At 47.4% G+C, this 23,820-nt stretch overlaps 1 protein-coding gene across 1 annotated transcript in view; it reads right to left on the reverse strand.

Annotated features, from left to right (window-relative positions):
- Positions 1-23,820, reverse strand: part of PARD6G (par-6 family cell polarity regulator gamma) — an 82,169-nt gene that overhangs the window by 52,629 nt on the left and 5,720 nt on the right. Inside the window, exon 2 of the mRNA XM_041739501.1 lies at positions 5,611-5,833. Within this exon, the coding sequence (XP_041595435.1) occupies positions 5,611-5,833 (223 nt within the window). The remainder of the gene's footprint in view (positions 1-5,610; positions 5,834-23,820) is intronic.

Consider the following 23,820-nt stretch of genomic DNA (forward strand, 5'->3'; position numbering starts at 1 on the left):
CCAGCCCTGCAGCAGGCAGCTGTGCACGTGTTTTAGGAGCTGCCTGCTGATGCCAGGTGGGCAGAAAGGACCCTGTTCTTCCAAGAGCAGAGTCTCTGCTCTGACCACACAGGTGCAGATACAGAGGCTGCGGCCACTGCTATTGCCCCTCCGGCTCCAGCTTGCGTGACTGCAATGGCACTGAGAGGGCGAGTGCCCCCTGATGCCCCTGTGGTTTCTCACTTTTCCCCTTTGGGAGCCACGTATTAGGACATTCAGAAACAGCTGCACACGTGGGAAATTAGGAAGGATGGTGCCTGCCCAAGAGAAGGCTCAGAGAAGACCCCAGAAGACACTGAGTTTGCACCTTGGGCTGATCCTCGGGACAGAGACAGCCTGCCACCATCCAAAGAATGATGACAACAAAACAGCAAAGCCTGGGGAAGTGGGGGAGTCTGATTTCCAGAGTCACTGCATCAGGAGATTCGAATGTGCCGTGTTCAGCCAAAAAATCACAAGGCACAGGAGAGTTTGGCCTGTTGAAAGGAAAAAGGGAATTCTAATTCTACAGAATCTGTCCCTAAAAAAGACCTGATGTCAAATCTACTAGTCAGACATTAAACCCACGGTCTTAGAGATGCTCTAAGAAGGGCCCCTGGGGGGCTCTTTCAGTGAAGCGTCTGCCTTCACCTCAGGTCATGATCTCAGGGTCCTGGGATCAAATCCCAGGTGAGGCTCTCTGCTCCAGGGGGGTCTGCTTCTTTCTCTGCCCCTCCCCCTCTCCACCACTCATTCATTCTCTCTCTCTCCTTCTCTCTCTCTCTCCCTTCCAAATAAATAAATAAAGTAAAATCTTAAATAAAAGATGCTCAAAGAATTAGAAAATGTGGGTAAAATCATGAAAAAAGTATGAACAAAATGGAAATATCAATAAAAAAGTAGAAAACCAGAAAAGAAATCCAAAAGACGTTCTGGAGCTGAAAGTACAGTGACTGATATGAAAAATTCACTAGAGGGATTCAAAACAGATTTGAGTAGAGAGAAGAAATATCAAAGAACTTGAAGACAGGATAGTGGAAATGATCAACACTATGGAAAAGAAAGTACATGAGAAGAACAAACAGGCCTAAAGGATCTGTGGGACACCATCAAGAGAACCAGCATATACACGGGGGAGTCTGAGAAGGAGTAGGGGGCAGAGAGAATATTTGAAGAATGTTTTGAAAACTTCCCTGTTAGAAAGACATGAATATAAAATTCAAGATGCTCAGCAAATTCCAAGTCAGATAAAGTCAGAGATCCACTTGGAGATGTGTTATAATCAGACTTTCAAAAAACAAAGAGAGAAGCATGAAAGCAGCATGAGAACATCCAAAGGATATTCAGTAAGGTTATCTGTGGATTTCTCATTAAAAACTTTGGATCTGAGACAAAGCACACCAATACGATCAAAGTGCTGTAAGAAGAAAAACCTGCCAACTGAGAATCCTACATCCAGCTAAACTGTGCTGCAAGGTGAGGGAGTAATCAAGACATTCCCAGACAAACAAAAGCTGTGGAAGTTGGTGATCACTGGACCTTTCCTGCAAGAGCTGCTCCCAGGAGTCCAACAGGTGTAAGGAGAGGACAGGAGACAGTAACTTCAAGCTGTGGGAGAAATAAAATCTCAGTGAAGACTAACACAGCCAATTATAAAAGCTAAAAACCTAAATGTAAGACCTAAAAGTATAAAACCCTTGGAAGAATATTTAAGACAAAGGCCTCAGGACATTGGATTTGGCAGTGAGTTCTTGGATATGACAGCAAAGGCACAGTTAACAACAACAACAACAATTTACAAATTTAACTGTACAAAATTACAAATACATCAAAAGACATAACCTACAGAAGAAAAAAGCAACCCACCGAATGAGAGAAAATACTTGCAAGTCATATATCTGACAAGGGATTAACACCCAGAATATAAAGAACTCCTGAAGCTCACCAACCAAAGAGAATCTGGTGCAAAAATGGGCAAAGGACTTGAACACATGTCTCTCCAGAGAAGATGTATAAGTTGTACAAGTGGCCATTAGGCGCTAAAAATACACTCAACATCGCTAAATATTAGGGACTTAGGAATCAAAAGTACGAGATCCCACCTTATACCCACTGTGATGGCTACTATTGAAAATCAGAGGGGCACCTGGGTGGTTCAGTCACTTAGGTGTCCAACTCTTGATCTCAGCTCAGGTCTTGATTTCAGAGTTGTGAGTTCAAGCCCCACGTTGAGGAAAAAAAAAGATTAAAAAATTCAGAAAACAATAGGTGTTGGTGAGGAGGTGGAGAAACTGGACCCCCGTGCAGCCACTATGGACGGCAGTATGATACTTCCTCAAAAAATTTAAAAATTGAACTACCACGTGAAGCAGCAATATATATACCACAGGGTCTATACCCAAAAGAATTGAAAGGAAGGTCTCAAAGAGATATCTGTCTCACGCTCACAGCAGCATCATTCACAATAGCTACAATGTGGAAGAAACCCCTATGTTAACTAATGAATGGAGGATGAACAAAATGTGCCCTGTCCACACCAAAGAGTATTATTCAATCTTAAAAAGGAAGGAAATTGTGCAATATGATACAATGTGGATGAACCTTGAGGACGCTGTGTTCAGTGAAACAAGCCAGTCACAAAAAGACAAATACTGTGGGATTCCACTTATGTGAGCTTCTTAGAAGGGTCACAACCATACAGATACAGAGCAGGGTGGCGGGTGGTAGGGCTGCAGGGAGGGCAGTGTGAGGAGTTAGTGTCTATGGGACAGAGTGCTCAGTGTTACAGAGGAACGGTCGTCCATCCTTGAGATTGTGTTCATGCTACTGAACTGCACAATGGCAAATTTTATGTTATATGGATTTTACCTCAATTTAAAAAAGAATATATGCAAGAAAATGACAAATATGACACTACACAGCCTATGGATAGGACACGAGTTTCCGGCATAAGAGCAGAGGCAGGAAGGTGGAGTGGTGCCCTTTCCAATCTCAGTGGTATCTCTGCCGCCAGCATGTCTGTGAATGGCCACCAAGGGTCCTGAGCATGAATTCTGGGCAACAAACACATTTGAGCCACTTCACAGACACAGACTCTGCACGTCAGAGGACATACTGTGAAGGGGGGCCCCCCGGAAGCAGCCTGCACTCCCGGTGGTTCCCATCTCACGCCCTCCCCAAGGTGCCCGTGTGTGCGTCTGTCCCTTCAGCTGTCCCATGGCACATCTAGGGCACCCACCCCTGGTCTGTGGCCTTCCACACAAGGTCCGCTGTGAGAACGGGACTCCACGTCCTGGTGCTTTGGGGAAGAGTTTCCATGTCCCTATCCATCAGGGATGTTGGTTTGAAGTTTACTTGTGACATTTGTGTGGCTTTGGGGGAGAGGGCAGCTTTCTCTGAAAGTCCACAGCAAGGCTCATGAAGTTATAAGTGAAGGACAAGTGGCTGCAGCCATAGTGGAGCCATGAATACAGCACTACGTGACTGATGTCTCAGAACCCTTGCTGTGGGAAAGGACATGGGACTTCAGTGTTGCCTCCCAGGGAGGCCCCAGCAGCAGCATGCCCACGGGGACACTGTCTTCCTCACAGCGAGTGGTCTGTCTTGAACATGGAGCCCGTCAAGGGGCTCCTGCTTCGCCCCACCCACAGAGACACAGCTGTCCTGCCTCTAACCACACACAGTGAGTACGGTGAGGGTCCCTTGAAGATAGCGAGAATACAGCCTGAGTTTCCCCAGAGATGGGGGCCCAAGGCAGAGGCTCTGTTGTCATACAGAGCAGGTCATGACAGACCTGCTGGCCACAGAGCCAGCGAGAAGGTGTGGAGGCAGTGACGGAATGGAGGTCCCTTAGCTCCTCACTGTCACATGACAGAAGGGCGGGGGTCAGCGGACACCTTGACCCTGGCCAGCCAGGAAAACCGAGCATAGTAAATAATGAAACAGGAGGCAGGGCCCAGCCAGTGGCGTGTGAGCCGCCCTGGAGAAGTCAGCACGTCCCCCTTGCAGGCACACAAACCCTGGAGCTCCCGGCACCACCGCAGCTTCGGGGAGTCAGCAGCACGGGGCATCACGACCACTGGAGCTTCAGGGAACAGTGCCCTTGGCAGTGCCTCCACCCCAGCTCCGAGCCTCAGGCAGCCCTCACTTCCTGGGGACAGGAGTTGAGGCTCACACATCCACCATGAAGCCTTTCTGTGAAAGGTGAGCGAACAGCACAGCCTCAGATGGCTGGGGCAGAGCAATGGATGGTGGAGTATGGCCAGACGCCAGGACAGCCCTGAGGATGGCGACACACATGGCACAGAGACGTGGAATGACAGGATACAAGCTGGGTGGAGGGGACGCGAGGTCATGAAGTGCAGTGGCCTGAGATCAGGCCTCATGGAGAAGAGTGGTGTGGAGCAACCACTGGTCGATAGGCAGGGCCACGCCCCGGGGCCAGCAGGGAGGCGAAGTCCCCATGAGGAAGTGACAGCTGTGCTGGCTTCTCGGTACCGTCAGCAGGACGTCCCGGCTCAGCACAGCCTGCAGATGCTGAGCTGTGTGATCTTGTGCCAGAGGACGGGTCAGAAAGGGATCTCCTGCAGTTTACTTTCCATGTGTCCCCTTCTATCGCCACAACAGCGGGCACTCACAGCACGGCCTGCCTACTTCCTCAGGATGGCGTGGGGACCGTGTGCTCAATCAGGCCTCACGCCCAGTGGGGACTGTGTCACCTGCCTGCCTTTAGGACCAGGCGCCAGGCCCTACACCACAGCCCCGAGCCAGGCCTCCTTGTCCCCCAAATGTTGCAGCTGCTACTCACTGTGTCCATGCAGCTCCCTGACTGGTCAGTGAGTCCCCCACAGCAAACACAGTGAGCCTCAGAGTCACCCTGCAAGGGCCCCCAGGGTGCTCTGCCCCCATGGGTAGCCAGTGTGCTCACTACGGCACAGAAGGTCCAGGAATGACCAAGTCAACCAGGAAATACCATTTGCCCAACATCAACCCTCTCCTGCAGGCAGTACCTTCCTTCAGCGTGTTATTTTGAAATGTGAAGATTCTCCCAAGTTTAGAGATGAGAAAGCATATGTAAAACACAGCTGAGAAGTGAGCAGCACAAGGACCCCTTGACCCAACCGTCCCTCTCAACCATTAACTTACAGCTTGTTTCCCATAAAGTGATACTGTTACAGCAAAGCTAGGTCCTCAGAGCGAAAAGTTAACCAAAGTTATAATTTAAAGCCAGCATCATTTTCCAATCCTAAAAAGACAGTGGGAAGCACACACAGGAAACCACAAGTTTCATTCTTGGGTTACTGGCTAATGCCCTTCTGTCAGTGACCCCCTTGCTTCCAGTTAAAATATGAAAGTATCAATATTATTTTTTCCTCAGTATTTAAAAATCAGAAGTCAACACTATTTAAGATGGAAAATGCATTAAAATTTTTAAGCCCTTCTAATAAATTAATGTTGACCAAACCAACATGACTTTCTTTAATCTACCAGCACAGGTTACAAAAAAGAACCATATGGTGCTGTGCTGCCCGACGTCCCTGGATGTGGCCTGTGTGTGATGGCACTGACAAGCAGCTCCCCACGCCCCGGTACCTCGCTTCTGGATGAAGACCCGGAGCAGAGGGTTTGCGCTTGAGACCGCCTTGCAAAAGTTGTCATCGTTGTTGATGGGCAGCAGGTCCCCGTGCACATCCGCATAGCCGATGGTCACGTCTGTGTTGGCGATGTGGTGCGTGTGCACGACCAGCTTGTAGAAGTCTTCAAACTTCCCAGGCTTGTGCCGGTCCAAGGAGAACCTTCGGAACTCAGCCCCAAACTAAAACACAAGAGACAAGGTGTAAATGAGTAGCTTGTTCACTTAATGACAGGTGTTTTCCATCCTCCGTGAGGCCCGGGGACCAGCGGGGGGAGCTTGTGCAGAGTCAAAAGTGTGCAAGATTGTTTCTATCACCTCTGACCCACATCCTGAGGACAGGACAGGTACTGGAGCTCAGGCTGTCGAAGAAAAACCCTGTTGAAATTAATTACAATGGGGATCCCTGAGTGGCTCGGTGGTTTGGCGCCTGCCTTTGGCCCAGGGCGCGATCCTGGAGTCCCGGGATCGAGTCCCGTGTCGGGCTCCCGGTGCATGGAGCCTGCTTCTCCTCTGCCTATGTCTCTGCCTCTCTCTCTCTCTCTCTCTCTCTCTCTCATGAATAAATAAATAAAATCTTAAAAAAAAAAGAAATTAATTACAGGGATGGTGGATGAGATGAACTGATTTGATATGATTTGCATTTCAAAAAGACCAAAGGGCTGTCCTTCCAAAGGATGGGAAGTGGAAGCAGAAGTGAAGGAAGTAAGAAAAGTGGTGAGAAGGAGGCCTCAGAAATCTCGGGAGACCTGGGTGCTGGCCAAAAACACAGAACAGGTCTCTCTCCCTAAAAAGCTGGTATTTGTTCTGTCTGCTCTGGGGAATGCCCAGGCCCATCTTTCCTGACAGTCCCTGGCTCAGGGCCGAGAGTGATCTGCTGGGACAGGACCCTGGGTCACCTCCCACAGGCTGAAGTATCCTGGGACCCTGGCACATGGCCTGCCTGGCCTAAGGCTTTCTGGATTTTTGCTGTTCCTCACTTGGCAAAAGAGACCTTTATTCCTCAGGCAGGACAAATGCAGTGCTCTTCAATATATCTGAAAACTAATTACAGGGGTTCCAAAATACACAAAAATGAAACGTCTGATGTTTATACTAAAAGGGTCATTACATCATCTAGATGTTATGTCAATTAGTCAAGGGCAAATCAACTCAGACCATATGGGTCTGTGTGCCTCTCCAATTGGGTGGGCATAAGAGCTACCTGGAGGCCCCAGAGGTCTGGACTTGGCTGACCTGGAGACCAGCCCGAGAATCTGCATTTTCAACAAGTTCCCAGAAGAAGCTGGTGCTGCTGGGCTGAGAACCAAACACATGAAACCTCTGATTTTTAAGGCAATCTCCAAATCTCCAAGTCTGCAGATCCCTGAGAACCAGTTTCCCCGATCAGTTTCCCTTTTCAAAAAGCAGAAGAAAACCAAGTCCTCAGCCATCCTGCATTGCCCCAGGGATAAAATACTTAAAGGCGCACAACAGTGAAACGTTCCAAAATACTGGTTTGAGAAAAGCCACCTTGGATGAGTAAGCAGAAGCCCCAGGGCCTCCCACACACTGGGTAAGGGGAGGAAGGCCCTGAGCTCACCAAGGCTCTGCTCATCCCTGCCGCAGCAGGAGGCGCCCTCTGAGCCCGGGCCTGTGAACACGGCACAGCAACCCCAAAATCCCTCCTGCATTATCTTCTCAGTGTTTATCCCGAGCACCATCACCTCCTGGCCCAGGGTGAGCAAACCTTTCAAGATTCAAGAGTTCACACCTACAAGATTTAAAGTGGTTTTGTTCAGATTTGGTTTTGTCATCACATCATGAATATCTATTTGAACAAAAGCCATCATCTCTGCCATCTCTATCTAATGCAAACTAACTTCCGGAGCAATTAGTTTTTACTCGTGTCCATGTTCTTTTCATTAAATACATAAAGAGAGTTGGAATTTGGACTGTGTCCAGTGAAACAAGACAGTGTCTCTCTTTTCCCAGGTCATTGGTGGGAAGTGATTCCAGCTGACAGCCCCCCGCCCCCCCCCGTGTGCCCCCATGAAGGGATGCCGGCTGCTCCCATCCCTGCAGGACTCAGGCCACATCCCTGGCAAGTGGCGAGTAAGTGTTGCACAAGCCAGCCTGTTCTGCACAGCTTCTGCCCTGTCTTTGGTCTAACAACCTCTCCTTTCTTCTCACTGCTTCTAGTTGTTTTCTTCAAAATATGTCTTAATGTGTTGATCTGAAGTGAAAATGAATCCAGACTTCTTCCTGACAGGTGGCAAGTCTGAGTGGTGCTGATGAGGCTGACCTTGTTAATTCAGAAGGACGGCAAACACGGTTCCTATGCTGAATGGCACCCAAAGTTAGCAAAAAGAGATAGGAAAGGGGATGTTAGCATTTACCCTATTTTTTATTGTGGCAAAATACACAAAACATAACATTTACTGTATTAACCATTCTTAAGTGTACAGTTCAGTGGCAGCAACACATTCACAGCGTTGTGCGAACATGCGCACTGTCCACGTGCCGTTTCCTCCTGTGAAGCTGAGTCTGTCCCGTCAGAAATGGATGCCGGGCCCTGTCCCTAGCCCTGTCCCCAGCACCATCCCCAGCCCCGTCTCCTGCCATGGCTCTAGGACCATGACAATCCAACTCCTTCAAACAACTGCAATGCTATAGTTTTGTCTTTTTGTGAAGGGCTTGTTTCCCTCATCAGACACATGATTTGAAACACTGTGTCTGTTCTGCTGGTTGCTCTACTCTTTGGATCTTAGTCCTTTTGAGGGAAATGTGATGGCTGTGGTTGGGGTGCAAGGAGAAGGAAGTGGATGGTCTCTCACTTGCCCGCTGACCTACAGCACCGGCCATAATAAGAGCTTTTCTCAAAACTCTGCTCAGTGAGTACTGAGCTTTTAAGTGGTAACTGATTTGGAGTGAGGGGTAGGGTCTTCCCAGAGCATCCCCCACTGTGGAATCCTGCTGGTTTGACAGGGACAAACGTGGGACAGCCTGCAAGTGACATGCGCTCATCACTTGCCACCTTCCCTGGGGACCAAACGCCTGCGGGGGTCTCCGACCTTTCAGGCTGGTCTCCAGCCAACTCTGATGCTGGTTCAGGCATTGTCCTAGGCATCCCTCTACACAAACGCAGTCGTCTTCAAATGCCACATGCCTCCTAAAGAATTTTGAAAACTACCACTATAAAAAGGATAATATATTTTTAAGCTAGCATCTACATTTTTCATAATAAAATATAATAAAATATTTCAAAGTAAAAAAAAATATTTCAAAGTAAATAGGATATAATTTCTAGAGATTCCTGGTGGCTCAGTGGTTGAGCATCTGCCTTCGGCTCAGGTTGTGATCCCAGGGTCCGGGGATCAAGTCCCACATCGGGCTTCCCATAGGGAGCCTGCTTCTCTGCCTGTGTCTCTGCCTCTCTCTGTGTGTCTCTCATGAAAAAATTAATAAAATCTTGTTTTTTAAAGGATACAATTTCTAGCATACTGTAAACATTTCTTTTAAAAATAAATATTTTATCAGATGATCTTTTAATACAGTCAATGAAATCTAAATGCCAGAGTGATTTGATGTTGCCATCATGCATTTTAAAACAGGAAAAACAAGCTGTTTTTATAACCATCAGAAATTCTACAGGGTTCCTTTAGAGTTCTGCTTGGTCTATTATTTCTATTATATTGCCCCAAGAGGCTTTAATCCTAATATTTTATCATGATAATTTATGCTTGAGTACCCTATCACTCTTCTATGCAAGAAAAACAGATAAACTGAATTAAACTTTTTTTTTTCACATAGCCATTGTGAAGAATATTTCTACATCATTGTCAGTGGGTATGAAGTTTTAATTTTGCAAGATGGAAAGAGTCCTGGATCACACACACAACAATATGAATGTAACTAAAACCGCTGAATTGGGATCCCTGGGTGGCTCAGCGGTTTAGTGCCTGCCTTTGGCCCAGGGCACGATCCTGGAGTCCCAAGATAGAGTCCCACATCGGGCTCCCGGCATGGAGCCTGCTTCTCCCTCCTCCTGTGTCTCTGCCTCTATCTCTCTCTCTATGTCTATCATAAATAAATAAATCTTAAAAAAATAAAATAAAAAAATTAAAACTGCTGAACTGCTCAAAAACTGGCTAAGATGGTAAATCTAACGTATGTGTATTTTACCAAAACTATAAAGTAAAAAAAACAAAACAAACAAACAAAAGCCATAGATTTTCTTACAGTAAAAAAGATTCTAGCCTGAGTCATAACAATGATTTTATCATGATTAGAACAGTTACAAGATTTCATAAATAATCATTAAACATCCAAAATAAACATTTAAAACATCTTTCACTGAATGAAAAGCGTTTAATGCCAGAAGACGCAAGCACAGCATCGTCTGTTTTGCTACTTCTTGCCTCGAATGTCAGCCCTGAGAAGCTGTCTCACGTCAGCAGGTAGATAGGACTGAGCACTCTGAAGGCATGACACACGCCAGCTGCCTGACTCTCAACAGGTAATATGTCAAAAATAAATAATCATAAAGTGGTCTATCATTAAAATTATTTTTATTAATCTATTAGCTGACAATTTGATTAGGGCAACTTTCAATGCTGTTGGAAGCAAAGTACTGGAAACCAGTGGACTTGGAAGATTTCCTGCCTAATCCTTGGAACAATTCACTTTCTCAATTTCTGATAAGTACACCAAGAATTATATGACCATGAATTTTGCCTGCTAATTATTGCATTTAGAGAAAACTTGTGTAACCTAATGTAATGGGGAGATAAAAATATAAGATTAGTGGCCCATGCCAACATATTTTGTAAATAAAATGCTTTTATCACAATGAAATTGGATTCTTATGTAACACCATTACCAAAAGTCACTCAAAATGGATAAATGTGGGACTTAGAACTATAAAATTCTTAGATGAAAACTTAAGGAAAAAGCTTCAGGACACCTGGTCTGGCAATGATTTCTTGGCTACAACACCAAAGGCACAGGAAGAAGAAACAGACATTGGTCTTAGTGAAATCTACATTTTGTGCATCAGATGACACTAGCCACAGAGGGGCATCTGGGTGGCTCAGTTGGTTAAGCATCTGAATTTTGGTTTTGGCTCAGGTCATGATCTCAAGATCATTGGATTAGAAATAAAAAATCTTTTTAAAAAAAGAAGACACTTTTTACAGAGTATAAAAGCCTATAAAAAGGGATAATATTCAGAATATATAGAGAACTCCTAAGTATAACATGGTATCTATTCATACAGTGGAACATTATTCAGCCATAAGAAGGAGGGACACTGTGGCACCTGCAATGACAGAGGTGATACTGGAGGATACTATTCTAAGTGATGCAAGCCAGACATGAAAGGGTCAATGTGCTGTGATTCCACTTGTAGGATGTTCCTATAGCCATCTGATCATGGAGATGGAAAGCAGGCGGTGGTTGCAAGGAGCTGGAAAATTACTGCTTAATTGATAAGAGTTTTGGTTTCACAAGATGGAAGAATTCTGGAGACAGTGGGGACGTCAATCAGAGGTGGCTGGCTGAAGAAAGAATCAGCCAACATGAGGACGGGTAAATTGAGACTGTACAATCTAAGAAGCAGAAAGAAAAAAGAATGAAGAGAAATGAACAGAGCCTCAGAGCTCTGTGGCACGCTACCAGACATCCCCAGGAACATATTATCATAAATAATCTTTATTTATGATAAAGATTTTATGATTATCTCAACCTTTATGATTATCTCAACCTGTTGAGAGTCAGGCAGCTGGGGTGTGGCATGCCTTCAGAGTGCTCAGTCCCATCTACCAGCTGATGTGAGATGGCTTCTCGGGGCTGACATTCACAGCAAGAAGTAGCAAAGGAGCTGATGCTATACTTGCCTCCTATAGCATTAAACATTTCTTCCTCAGTGAAAGGTTTTTTTAAATGTTTACTTTGGATGGTTAACTAGAGAGAAAAAGGCAGAAAGAATATTTGAAGAAACGATGTCCATAACTTCACAAATCTGATTAATTTAATCTACATATCCAAAAGTCCAACTACAATTAAGATAAATTCAATGAGTTCCACACCTAGCTGTATCATAGTCAAACTGTCAAGACCCAAAGCCAAAGAGAGAATCTTAAAAGCAGGAAAACAATTCGTTATGTTCAAAGGGTCGTTCAATAATATGAATGACTTCCTGTCTGAAATCAAATGTCATGGGTGGAGGCTAAAATGTCATGGGTGGAGAATGTCAACTGTGAATTTTATATCCAGCAAAACTATCCTTCAAAAACAAAGAAGAAATGAGATAGTCTGAAACATACAAAAACTGGAAGAATCTGCCACCAGCAGACTTCCCTTACAAGATGTATTAAAGCTATCTTTCAGGCTGAAATAAAAGGATACTACATTAACTTGAATCCATGGTAAAAATAAAGAGCATTATTAAATGTAACTATAGAGGTATGTAGAAGTGAAAGTCAAACTGTACCTGGCTTTCTCTCTCTCTCTGTCTCTCATGAATAAATAAATAAAAATATTTTTAAAAAGTATACCTGGCTTGCTTGTAACTTGTTTATTCTGATTAAAAAACAACTCCAGAGGCAGCTTGTTTTCCTACCTCCAACATTTGTAGCTGCTGGGAGCCTCTACTTGGTCAGGCACACTGACACCACAGCAAGACTGGGTGTGGGGCTGCTGGCTTTCCCTGGATCCTGCCAGGCTCTCATGAGGGGATCCTGGTCTACTCTGCCCCAAAAAATGAAGTACTGATAGATTCTACAACAAAGATGAACCTTGAAAACACCATGCTAAGTGAAAGGTGCCAGACACAAAACACAGCAACCGTGTGAGTCTATTTACATGAAATGTACAGAACATGCAGATTCACAGAGAAAGCAGACTAGTGGTTGCCAGGGACCAGTATAAAAGGGTTTGAGAATGGCTGCCAATGGGGAGAAGGTTTATTTCTGGGATTAACATTAATATTTGGGGGTTAGAATATTAAAATGTTCTAAAATTGGATAGTGGTAATGACTCTGCAACTCTGTAAATATACTAAAAAACTACTGAATTTATACTTTAAACTTTTGAATTTCATTTCACATGAATTATAGCTTATAGAGCTGCTGCTTTTTTAAAGTTTCACCTCAAAGAATAATTCTTTTAAGTAGCCAATTGAAGGCTGATGGAAACCCCAGAGAGTGACACTGAACAGGTTCAATGCAGGCTCTGCTTTTGCTCCCAGCATACAGGAAACCCTAAGGGACCAGGTGTCCAAGCGTATCTTGTGAGCACAAATGGATTTAGAAGATAAAGACTTAAGAAGGTAGGGAAGCCCCCCTATTACTCCTGGGTCTTCAGGGCAGAAACAGGATGCCAGACTTAGTCCAAGCTGGTAAGGCAAGCTCTTCCAGTTTGAGCTGGTTAAGGACAGAGGGCAGGCTCTTAGAGCAGGGTAGGACTTGCCTTCTCCCACACCCAACTCCACCCTGGCCCCAAACTGTAAAATGCCCTCAGTCCCTCTTCTCCAATTCAGAAACTCAAACTTTATATGAATGATATTTCTAGAGTTGCACGGCTCTGGCAATACAAATCTATTTTCATCATTCAATGTCATGTGACTCCAAGGATTATCCATTACTGCTATCATGATTCTTATTTTCCAGGTTAAAAATATTAAAAATGTAAAATTATTATTTTCTTGATACATAATGAGATCTCTCTACTTTCCTGTATATTTTTTTAAAAATCTGTTACACGCAGAACACTGCAGAGCACATAAGGCTTGTTTGGGTTAGCTGTGTTCTGTCCATGACTAAATTTTAAGCTTCTCCCTGGAAGTGTCCCCCCCACCGCCCAAGCATCCATACTGATGGTCTCAGAGAGGGTGAGACATCTGCCCACAGCCACAGAACACCTCGATTCCAGGCTGGAAATAAGACCCTATTTCCTGCCTCTGATGCTATTCGAAGTCTGCAGCACTAAGCTGCTGCCACTTCAAGCAAACCTTAAAGTCATTCTTCCTACAATGGAAAACACGGTCCCTAGATTTCCTTTTAAACTTACTCAGATGCTATTTTCTTAAAAACTCTAAAATGGCACAGTTTTCTGATGACTAACAAGCAGCTCTGGCTCAATGTCATCCCTCCCTTTAGGGCTAAAGTCAAAGGGAAGAGGACAATCTAATGGAGCACTTTCTTCTCACCGAGTCCCCTTCTGCTGCTGTCTTTCCAGCCAGGGAGGGTGATCCGGGCTTGAACCCCATGTGATGTGTCTGCATGTCCCAAAGAGCAGAGGGAGGGCCAATTATTCACTTTTTCCATCACTTGAGGATTAGGGTTCACACATATTTGTATTTCTAACAATTTCATGGGGGCAGGAATACACGCACACCATTTTTAATCTCAAGCCACTTGAGAGATATGCATGAACCCCTTCATCCCCTTCACAAGGTGGGCAGCTCCAACGCAGGGGGTGAAATAACTGGCTCATGGTCTCTGCTGCTACAGTATCTGATGCAACTGCCCCCACCCCAGCTTACCTCTCCTCTCAGGGTGGTTTTCATAAAAATGGAAATCGAAGGGCAAAGGTGTCTAATTCTGAATTTCTATCCTCCTTCATCTTCCCCTTAAAAAACTCTATTTTTAAAAAGGGCTTCTTTCATCTTATGCATATAAACCAAGGTAGTCTTTGCCTATGACACAGTCAGAAAAGCTGGCCACACATGCCTGTGAACACAGCTACTATGAGGAAACCAGCAAAATCCATGCAAGATTTAAAAAAAAAAAGAAAAAGGAGGAAAAAGAAAAAAAAAAGAAAAAGAAAAGGAGGAAAATCAAGGTCTAGCATCTGGAATGATGCTTTGAGGTGCCATCTGGAACAAGAGTGCATCTGTTCTGGGGTTGGTCCAATACCTGGGTTCGTTCACAAGGGTCCCATATAGGGACATCTGTGCCTTGTGAGAACATGCTCTTGGAGGCTTCTCTAACATGCATGCTTTTTAAAAAAAAATTGGAAGCACATGCTGTTTGGTATGTTTTTCTTTATGGTTTGAATAGGGATAGAACCACATAGGTACTCAGTAAGAAGTCTCCCAGCCCCCTAGTCCCCTCCCTACAGGAACCAGTGACTGTAGCTGTATGTGCCCTTCAAAAGACGTGTGATGGCAATCAGTGTGAACTCTATCTATGTTCCCTCTTTTCTAAACTTATGATAGTGTACTATCCACACTGGTCAACTCCGTGCTTTTTTTTCGCTTATCTGCTATATTTTGAAAACATTCTTTTTCTGGATGTTTGTGGTCTAGTGGAGGAGGTATCTCTAACTCTCAGATGGCCCTGAAGTGAGAAAGGTTAAGTCACTAGGCCCTGGTTTGTAAGGTCTTCACAGGGATATGACAAGGTATTGACAGATTCACCAGGCAAGGCCACAGGAGTCAGGCACTAAGGCAGAGTCCAGTTAGAATTTGCTTAGTAACTGAGTCACTTCTAAGACACCTCCCAAACGCCAGGCAGCCACAAATTGATAATTACTGTATGAGTGACAGCAGCAAAATGCCACAGCTCACCACTGGAATACAAGCCCATGAGAGCAGGGTCTGCTTGTTCTAGACTAGTATAGTTCCTACACACAAATTGTCACTGAGTTAATGAATTAAACTTCTATTATTTTAAAATAAAACTCTAGAATTTTAATTAAATGGATATTGACTGACAGTCTCAAAACAGGAACATGGGAGGAGATATGGGCATGAAGTCCTACACTAGGTCCCATGCCACACACCAGCTCTGTCCTGTGTATTAGATTTGAAGCCATCAGCACCACCCCCCACCCTGGATGTCAGTACAAAGGTGATGTTTTCACCATCAAAACCAAGGAGGCAATGTTCCAATGACTATTTGCAAACAGGTGAGTCTACAGGTGACATGGAGGGGTCTTTAACCATATAAAACAATTTCTGTGGTAACCAGTTTGTGACTACACTTCAGACAGCTCAACATTAAGTGCCAGTTTTAAAGATACGAAGGCTCACGGAGTCTCAACCACACCCAGGGGCTGTCTAAAGGTGTTTCTTGAAGAAAGGCCTTCTTTCCAAATTAGTCCCCCAGGAAGGAAGGGCAGTCAGTTACTCTGACCACATGCCTTCTGCTTGGATAAACTTGGGCAGGAGCCCTTGGGTCAGTGTCACCAAGCTGCGCCCTCCACTAGGCACCACACAGTAGGCACCATATATGTGCTGCAGGCAGATGGATCCACCAAGAGGCTCTGAGTCCATGTCCTACCTGCATCCTAGCTCACATCCTTTCCCTGAGTAGAACTGACTCTAAAGAGAAGAATGTCTGAGAAGCCTTACTCACTTTTGCTGCTGCTTCCTTTCACCAGACAGCAGCCCCCAGAACTAGCACACCAGCAGGACACTTGTGAAGGTGTCATATTAAGCAACATGTATGTGAACTCATTCCTCTAAACTATCAAGTGGGAACTTATTCATCAAACAAATATTTTCTTGCATTTGGCTTTGCAGTTGTAAAAGAAAAATATGGTCTCCATTTTATCCACACCCTCTTTTCCCAATCCTGGTATGTAGTAGGCACAAAAATACATTTACTGAATTAGTGCAGTACATGGCCCCTGCTCTTATTATCCAATAAATATGTATGCAGTGGCTCCAAACAATAGGTACTCTCCTATACACTGGGTAGGTGAGTAAAACAGAAAAGGCCTGTCCTCATGAAGCTTATATCCTAGAGGGGAAGACAGGGGGCAAACAGTACAAACAAGGAGCCGCTGTAAACCATACAGTGTGTCAGAAGCTGGTAACTGCCACAGGACAAAGGAGAGAATATACTGAGGAGCCAATGGGCACCCCATCCTGCTGGGAGCCCAGAGTTTAGAGGGCTTTGGTGTTCAGCCTGGCCCGCCACAGGACGCGGTGCTGGGAGCCCCAGGACCAGTACGCAGGGCAGGAGGCCAGCTGCCACAGCCACTCTATTCATCATTGTATCAATGCAAGTCTTATCAGAACACTATTTTACTTAAAAAAAAAAAAATCCTTCAGGGCCAGACTCCTCAGTGATCCTGAAAGGGAGGACCCTAGACACCAACCTCATTCTGATATCGACTAAGGCCTGAGGCTGATGCATGCAGATTCCTAGGGTCTTTTCTGGTGTAAAATGTTATCTTGGATAAAAGATATCCTGAAGGGCATCCAGGGAGTTACTATGTCCCTTAATGCATAACAAACACAGACTTAAAATGATGCACTCACATCACCTAGTTATCTACCCCATTATCCAGCTTTCCGAGCTCTCCCTGCAAGGGCACCACCCCTCCCAGCCCTAGGGGCCCTGCATCCAGGTTCCCCCCCAAAAGAAGGCACTTGAAGCGCTGGGGTGAGGCCCGGCCTCCGGCTCAGGCCCCGCCCCCATCAGAGCTGCCTCACCTGGGCACCTGACCCCGAGCCCCCCTGGCCCCGCCTCCAGGCCACTCAGGTGAAACCAATCAGGGGAAATCATCAGAGACAGATTTTCAAGGAAAACCTTCACCAAAATACTTACAGTAGTAAAAAATGTTAACTCCATTCCTAGGATGGAGTATAATTACACCATCAGAAATGCCTCATTGGAAAGGGTTTAATGACTCCCAGAGGCCCTTACTACACGGGAAGTGAGAGAAAACAGGCCGAGCTGGACGCAGTGAGATCCTTGAGGCTAAGAGCCCAGGGAGCCGTGCATACCTGCCCCACCTGCAGCCAGTGGAGCCGGACTCTCTGGCTGCACATAGGCACCTCAGGTTCAAAACCTCCCCAAAGTGTGTCCACTGAACCAGCAGTATCATGGGCATCTGGGACCTGCTGGAGACGGTGACCTCAGACCCCAGGCTTAGGGAGTCAGAATTCTGTCCCAACTACGTTGCCAGTGAGTCATGTGCACATCAGTCTGAAAACATCCCAGTGAGCCCCTTGTTGGGTCCTGCTAGGGCGTGTGTTTTAGTATTTGTTCACCGAACAAAATTTTACTTCAGACACGTGTGGCACCCGGTGCCAGTACTGAGCATCTTCATGGGGCTGAAGGGTGTCTGAGAGCCCAGGCCTGACAGTAATCACACACGCAAATGTGTAATTACAAACCAAGAAATGTACACATAGAAACTGCAGCACAGGCTCGAATTCAAACTGTGTATATGAGGAAAAGAATTATCCAGGCAAAGAGAACAGGAGCAGCTCACCCACAGCACAATTTAAAGGAGCCCAGACAGCCGCAGACAGGAAAGATCTCAGGTGCACACTTCCGCGTGGTAATGAAAGCACCTCAGACTGTTTGGGGACAGGGCCAGGGAGCAAGAGTGCACATGCAGGCCACAGAGACAACCGTGGGAAGACTCCCACTTAGGGAATGATCAGGAACCACAGGCTGTTATGCTCGTGTGGCATCTGTTGGAGCGTGGGACCCCGCCAGGGGACGACTTCCTGGGCTGACATGTTGGGACAGTTTAAAATCAGGCCACAGACCTGTGAGTCAGATGGGGTGGAGCCGAGCACAGAGCCCAGCCCCTTCCTGTGCCCCATCCACCCACCCTGATCCGGAGTGATGACGGCTCAGACACTAGTAGCCACAGAACTGCTCAGACGGGCACCACATCCTTTGTGAGGCTGCTGAGGACGGAAAACCCAATAAACCTGGATCACCTTGGTGAGTGTGTGCGTGCTGTAGGTCCCATGTGTGCTCCTCTGCTCACAGACACGCACCCCAGTCCGTATGTGCAATCTGTGTCTGGGGCGCCGACTCTGGGTAATGCAGGGCTGGGGCAGCACTGAGAGTGGAGGACGTAGAGCCGTAGGGACAAGTCTGTGGCTTCTGTGTGGCAGGGATTTCCAGCATGGCAGAGGAGACAGGGTCAGTGCCACGCTTTGTGCAAAAGCTCTCCTCTTTAATAGTAAGAGCCACTGGGAAGTGTCACTGGTCCCATTGTAAAGGCCAGGCTACTGAGACCTGGAAGGACCTGATCCCTGATCACAACCGCGAGGGTAGTAAATGGAGGAACCGATGCTAGTGCCAGGGGGGAATGCAGAAAAGAGTGTAAGAGCTCCAATGGTAGAGTGAGTACACCCTGTGGATGTAACACCAGGATGCCCCATTGGGAGTAGACTCCCCAGGGAGGAAGGGGCGCCTGGACCCCTCACAGCGTGGACAAAGACGGGCTGTCACCAGGTGCAGCAGGTAGACTGCTCTAGGAGTAGAGGTCCAGGGGCAGGACACCCGGTTGCTAGGAGAGGTGGAGCTGGTGGACTGGAGTGACTGCTCAGGCCAGGTTTCTTGTCTGTCCCTGCCTTCATGGGACTTATCAGAAGCAGAAATCCACTCCAGGAGAAGCTTGGGACCCTGGCCCTCTAGAGAAGCAAGATCACATCCCAGGATGAACTCACCGTGCATGAAAAGGAGGCAGTTTCCAGGGATGGGGCTGGGCTGAGGCAGGAGGGGTCTGGACCAGTGGTGTCTCCTCAACACTGATGGGAAGGCAGAGTCATTGGACACAAGGCTATGCGATGACAAGTTCCTGACTCATCTTACTGGCTGTGTGACTTTGGATAATTCAGACTTCTCTGAGCTTATTTCCTCCTTTGTAAAAGCAAAGGGATAAAAATATATTTTTCATAGGGTTTTTGTGAGACTCACACACATGTGCCATCCTGAGTGTGTGTGGCCCCAGCCAAGGGCCGCTGTTCAGCAGAGTGCCTGGAGAACCTGCATGGTGCACAGGTGCTCACAGGGCCGCAGGCTGAGTCCTCCTCAAAGCCTGAAACTTGTGGGGCGCCCAGGGGGCTCAGCAGTTGAGCATCTGCCTTCAGCCCAGGGTGTGACCCGGGGTCCTGGGATCAAGTCCCGCATCAGGCTCCCCACAGGGAGCCTGCTTCTCCCTCTGCCTGTGTCTCTGCCTCTCTCTCTCATGAATAAATAAATTTAAAAAATCTTAAAAAAAAAAAAGCCTGAAACTTGCAAACACAGTAAAGCAAGTCCTTTCACACACATGGATGTCATAAGCACACTGAGGACCACAGAGAACAGCAGGTCCTTCCTCAGTGGAGCTACCTTCGCAGTCTCTGAGAAGCCACCGCTTCTTTCAGCCCTGCCCCTTTCATCACTGGCAGGCAGCTATGTCTCAGGTCCATTTTTCCAAATGAAACAACTTTTGTATGATTCTGTAAGAGAAAAGCTGTGCTCATGGGCACGACCCAAATGCCACAGCTCCAGGTGGAGGCTCAGAACCCAGCTGTGCACCCCCAGCCGTGCAATTCAAAGGGCATCTGCTCAGTGACATATCCAGCTGTGCCAGGGCCTAGGGCGTTACCAGTACTACTCTGTGCACAGCTGCAGCTGCAAAGAGGAGGAAGTGGGAGAGGTGGTCAGGTTCTCCCTGTACCCACCATCTCCCAGCAAATAGATGGTGCACGATGGCCAGAGCTCAGGGCACTGCCTAGGACAGGAGCTTTCACAGGATGCATAAGGGATACTGAGGAAGTAGCACAGCCTGGAGCCAGTGTCCAGGTGGTGCAGGAGGGGGTGGAGGGATAGAGGATGTGACTTCAGAGCACATTCAGGCAGGTAGGTGTTGTCTATTTTCCAGGAGGAAGAATCAGGGAATAATGTGAAATTGAGGATTTAAGACCTGTTTTTGCCACTTCTAGCTGGGACCTGGTTAGGTGACCTAACAGGCTGGTCAAGACCTCAGGGTCCCCCTCTCCACCACCCTTGCACATGGTGTCATGAGCTTCAAGGAAAACATCTGTGCTAAAGACCTGGCGGGAGTGCTGGCAGAAGGCCGAGCACAGCTGATGCTCCAGGAAAGGGAGTTGTAACCATGAGATATCACTGGAACACGGAAGGTCCCACCCACCTAGACTCTCCTCCAGGTGATGTGACCCTCGTGACAGCTGTTCCCACCAGAATCACCGAGGCTCCTGGTGCAGAGAGGGAGCCCAGAGACTGCGTGCCTGCCAGAAACACAATCAAGGGGCAGCACCCACAGCACAACACTTGGCCACTCCAAGAGGGCCAGATGCTGATCCTCAGCAGTGCTGTGACCAGTCCTCAGCCCGCTGGGCAGAGAGGAGGCACCAGTGCTCAATAGGCAGCGGTACCACAGCCCTGGGAGGTTGCTCCCAGCTTGGGTGGTGGGGAGATAGTACAGGCCACTCCAAGCTCATGGTGAGAAGAGACTCCAGGGCAGCTCATCTCCTGAGGAATGGAGGGGGGTTCCTAACACCCATGTCTGCTGCCACTGTGCAGATATGCAGAGCCCCTATACCACCTTCCAGTCAACAGGGGCACGGCCCAGTGAGGTTGGAGTCTGTGCCCCTTATGCCTGCACCTGCACAGCCACTAATGGGCCTGAGGGGACCAGAGGTTGGGTGCCCCCACCTCATCCACAGGAGGGACCATCCTAGAGGCACAGAAGTTTGTTTTGTTCCATAGTAACACCTCGTTGTTGTCCCAAACCAGTGAGGGAAGTGAGGTCAGGACTTGTGGGTAGGGAGCCAGTGGCTCAGACCCCACGCCATGGAAAACAGGATACTGACATTACTTTAGTCTCCAAAGCCCTCCAGCACGGCAGCCCTGATGGCCCTCACAATTCTCTTCCACAGCCCTTACTGGGGACCTCAGGGTCCTTCCACAAAGCACACATCCCCCAACAGAGGCTCCTTGTCTGTCCCAAGCCTGTCTCAGAAGCAGAGGCTCTGAGAGAGGTCCACTGACTGACCAGTGCCTAACCCGCCTTTTGGCAAGTATGCCGCTGTGAGAAAATGGAGAATATACTTGCTGTCTAGGTAGAACTTTTAGGTGGAGCAAAGCCCTACTGGTGGCTTCGCCATGACTGTCAACATCTGCAGGTGTGTGAGGGTACAGAGCTGTAGGGCAATAACCAACCACTCAGGGGGAAGGCTTAAAGTTCTTAAGTCCACCGGTATCCCCGGCCCACCCAGCTGGAGGCTGCTCTTGGGTCTTTGTTCTACATGTGAAGCTCAGACACTTTCTAAAAGGGACACTTCCCATCCTCATTGAAGAGCCTGAGCATGAGATGCCTGAGGACCCATCAAGAGGCCCCAGGCCCATCACTGTTCATCTGGAGTCTCAGCTTCTCCCACAATACCAGGCTCACCAGATGGGCACATGGGCCTTTGGTGTGGACCAAAGGAAAGCCAGGAAAGGCATGACAACAGCAACTGGAACCATGGAGTCATGTAGGAACCTTAAATTCTGCAAGACAAGGAATCTCTTCCTGATTTGTTTTATTAATCAATAAACACTTAATACATTATGGTTCAAGGCCTTCGGGATTCCCAAATGGCCAGACCTCCTACAGCAGCCACTCCACCTAAAAACAGTCTACTCCAGGGCTGCAGTAGAAAACAGCCACCCCAGAATGTGGGTTAGACTAACCAAGGCCACCCAGGCCTGCTCGATGTCTCCTGGCATGGGAGTATAGCAGCATCACAAAAGGCTAGTGAAAAGCATGGGTGCGAGCACCAAGAGGCACTCGTGTACACAACCACCAAAGGACATGGGTGCAGCGTGAAGCACCATCTACACAGGCGGTTGCACACAACATGGATGTACCCTACGTCATGCTCATCAACCAGCACATTTATCTTTGGTGACAGAAACCCTGATGGTGTTTACAATGGGGGTGGAATCTTCCTGGATACTGGAATGTTCCATACTTTGATCGGCATAGTGGTCACTGGGTGTGCCCCACCACATTAAGGAGGTCTGGAACAGCCTCTGCAAAGGCTGTTTCAGCCCTGAGGTGGAGCAAGACTAGGACAGGGGTGGGTTGTAAGAAGGTCAGCCTGTGGAGCATGGGCAGGAGACACAGCAAGGATTTAACTGGGCTGAGCCATGCACAAGGCCCAGGGCGGTTTTCAAACTCTGTGCAGCAAAAGCTTTTTTTCTGTCCCCAAGTGAAATGCAACACACACATCCTAAAATACAGAGCGGATGCTCCGGTGGGGGATACAGAGGGGAGCCGTCACCAAGCACCTGCTCAGAGTCCCAGCAAGGAACACAGCATTGGGAAGAGAGAGAGAAAGATGGATAGTGGGGTGTGGGAGACACACCCCTGGACCCCGAGAACTGAAATTAGAGGACAGACCACAAAAGGAATGGATGGTAGCTGATGTCACAGCCAGGACGGTGAGTATCCTGTGCTTCCTGCCCTATCCATAGGTAGCACTGGGTTGCCCAGGGGGCTCTGCAGGGGGAAGCACATAGAGCTGATGGTCCGACAAGGAAGGGGTATGAACCCTGATCCTGGAGATGCTTTGAGGAGGGGCTGCAGGCTGTGCCCCTGGAGTTCTTCTCCTGTAATCAAACACCAAACAAGTCAGCAGACACCAACAGTGCAGAATAGCAACGTGGAATTTTAAATCAATTTCCTTTTTACTTTCAAAGTTTCTCTCTTTTTTTGTGCAATTCATTTTCTCCCTGCTTTTGTCTGTTCTTTCCTCCACAGCAGGGAGCAGGAAGGCACCAGGCTGCTGACCCCTCTCTGAGGTCCCTAGGAATAATCCCAGTTGTGAGTCAAGATTTGCTGGCCAACCTCAAAACATAGTTCTTTTCTGAGGTATCCTAACAACTTCTGAACTAATAGCTATTGGGAAAATCGCGTTATTCCTTACCTGAATTCAACCCAGCCAATATTTATGGGGTCCCTCCTCTATGCAAAACACTGTTCTTCACACTTTAGGTGCTGAGTTTTTCTTTCGAGCATCCTTCTCAGAAATGCAGCTAACTTTCTGAACTGGCCTCGCCCGGATGGGGAGAAGTGGAGGCCAGAGCCCAGCTGCTTCTGGAAGCACGAGGGCAGAAGGTGCTCTGACTAATCTCAAAGCAACCATAGCCGACTTCGACATCGCTGATGTAGAACATGGGCAGGACTGGTTCTGGAGCCTGAGTACCACAACAGGTCTTGCTGGGCGGGCAGAGGAAACCTCTGAGCTCAGGGAGATGTGAAGTGGTGACACTTTGGACATTAGAATGAAATACCCTGCCCCCCACTTCTCACTTGCCAGACCAAACTTTCACTGGATGGCAGGTTCCTATGGAGGAGATACTGTCTATCTTGACTATCTTTGTTCCCAGGACAAGCCCCATGCCTGACACATAGTGGCTGCTCAGTAAATGAATAAA

Source organism: Vulpes lagopus, chromosome 24, assembly GCF_018345385.1.
Source record: "Vulpes lagopus strain Blue_001 chromosome 24, ASM1834538v1, whole genome shotgun sequence".
NCBI classification, from domain to species: domain Eukaryota; kingdom Metazoa; phylum Chordata; class Mammalia; order Carnivora; family Canidae; genus Vulpes; species Vulpes lagopus.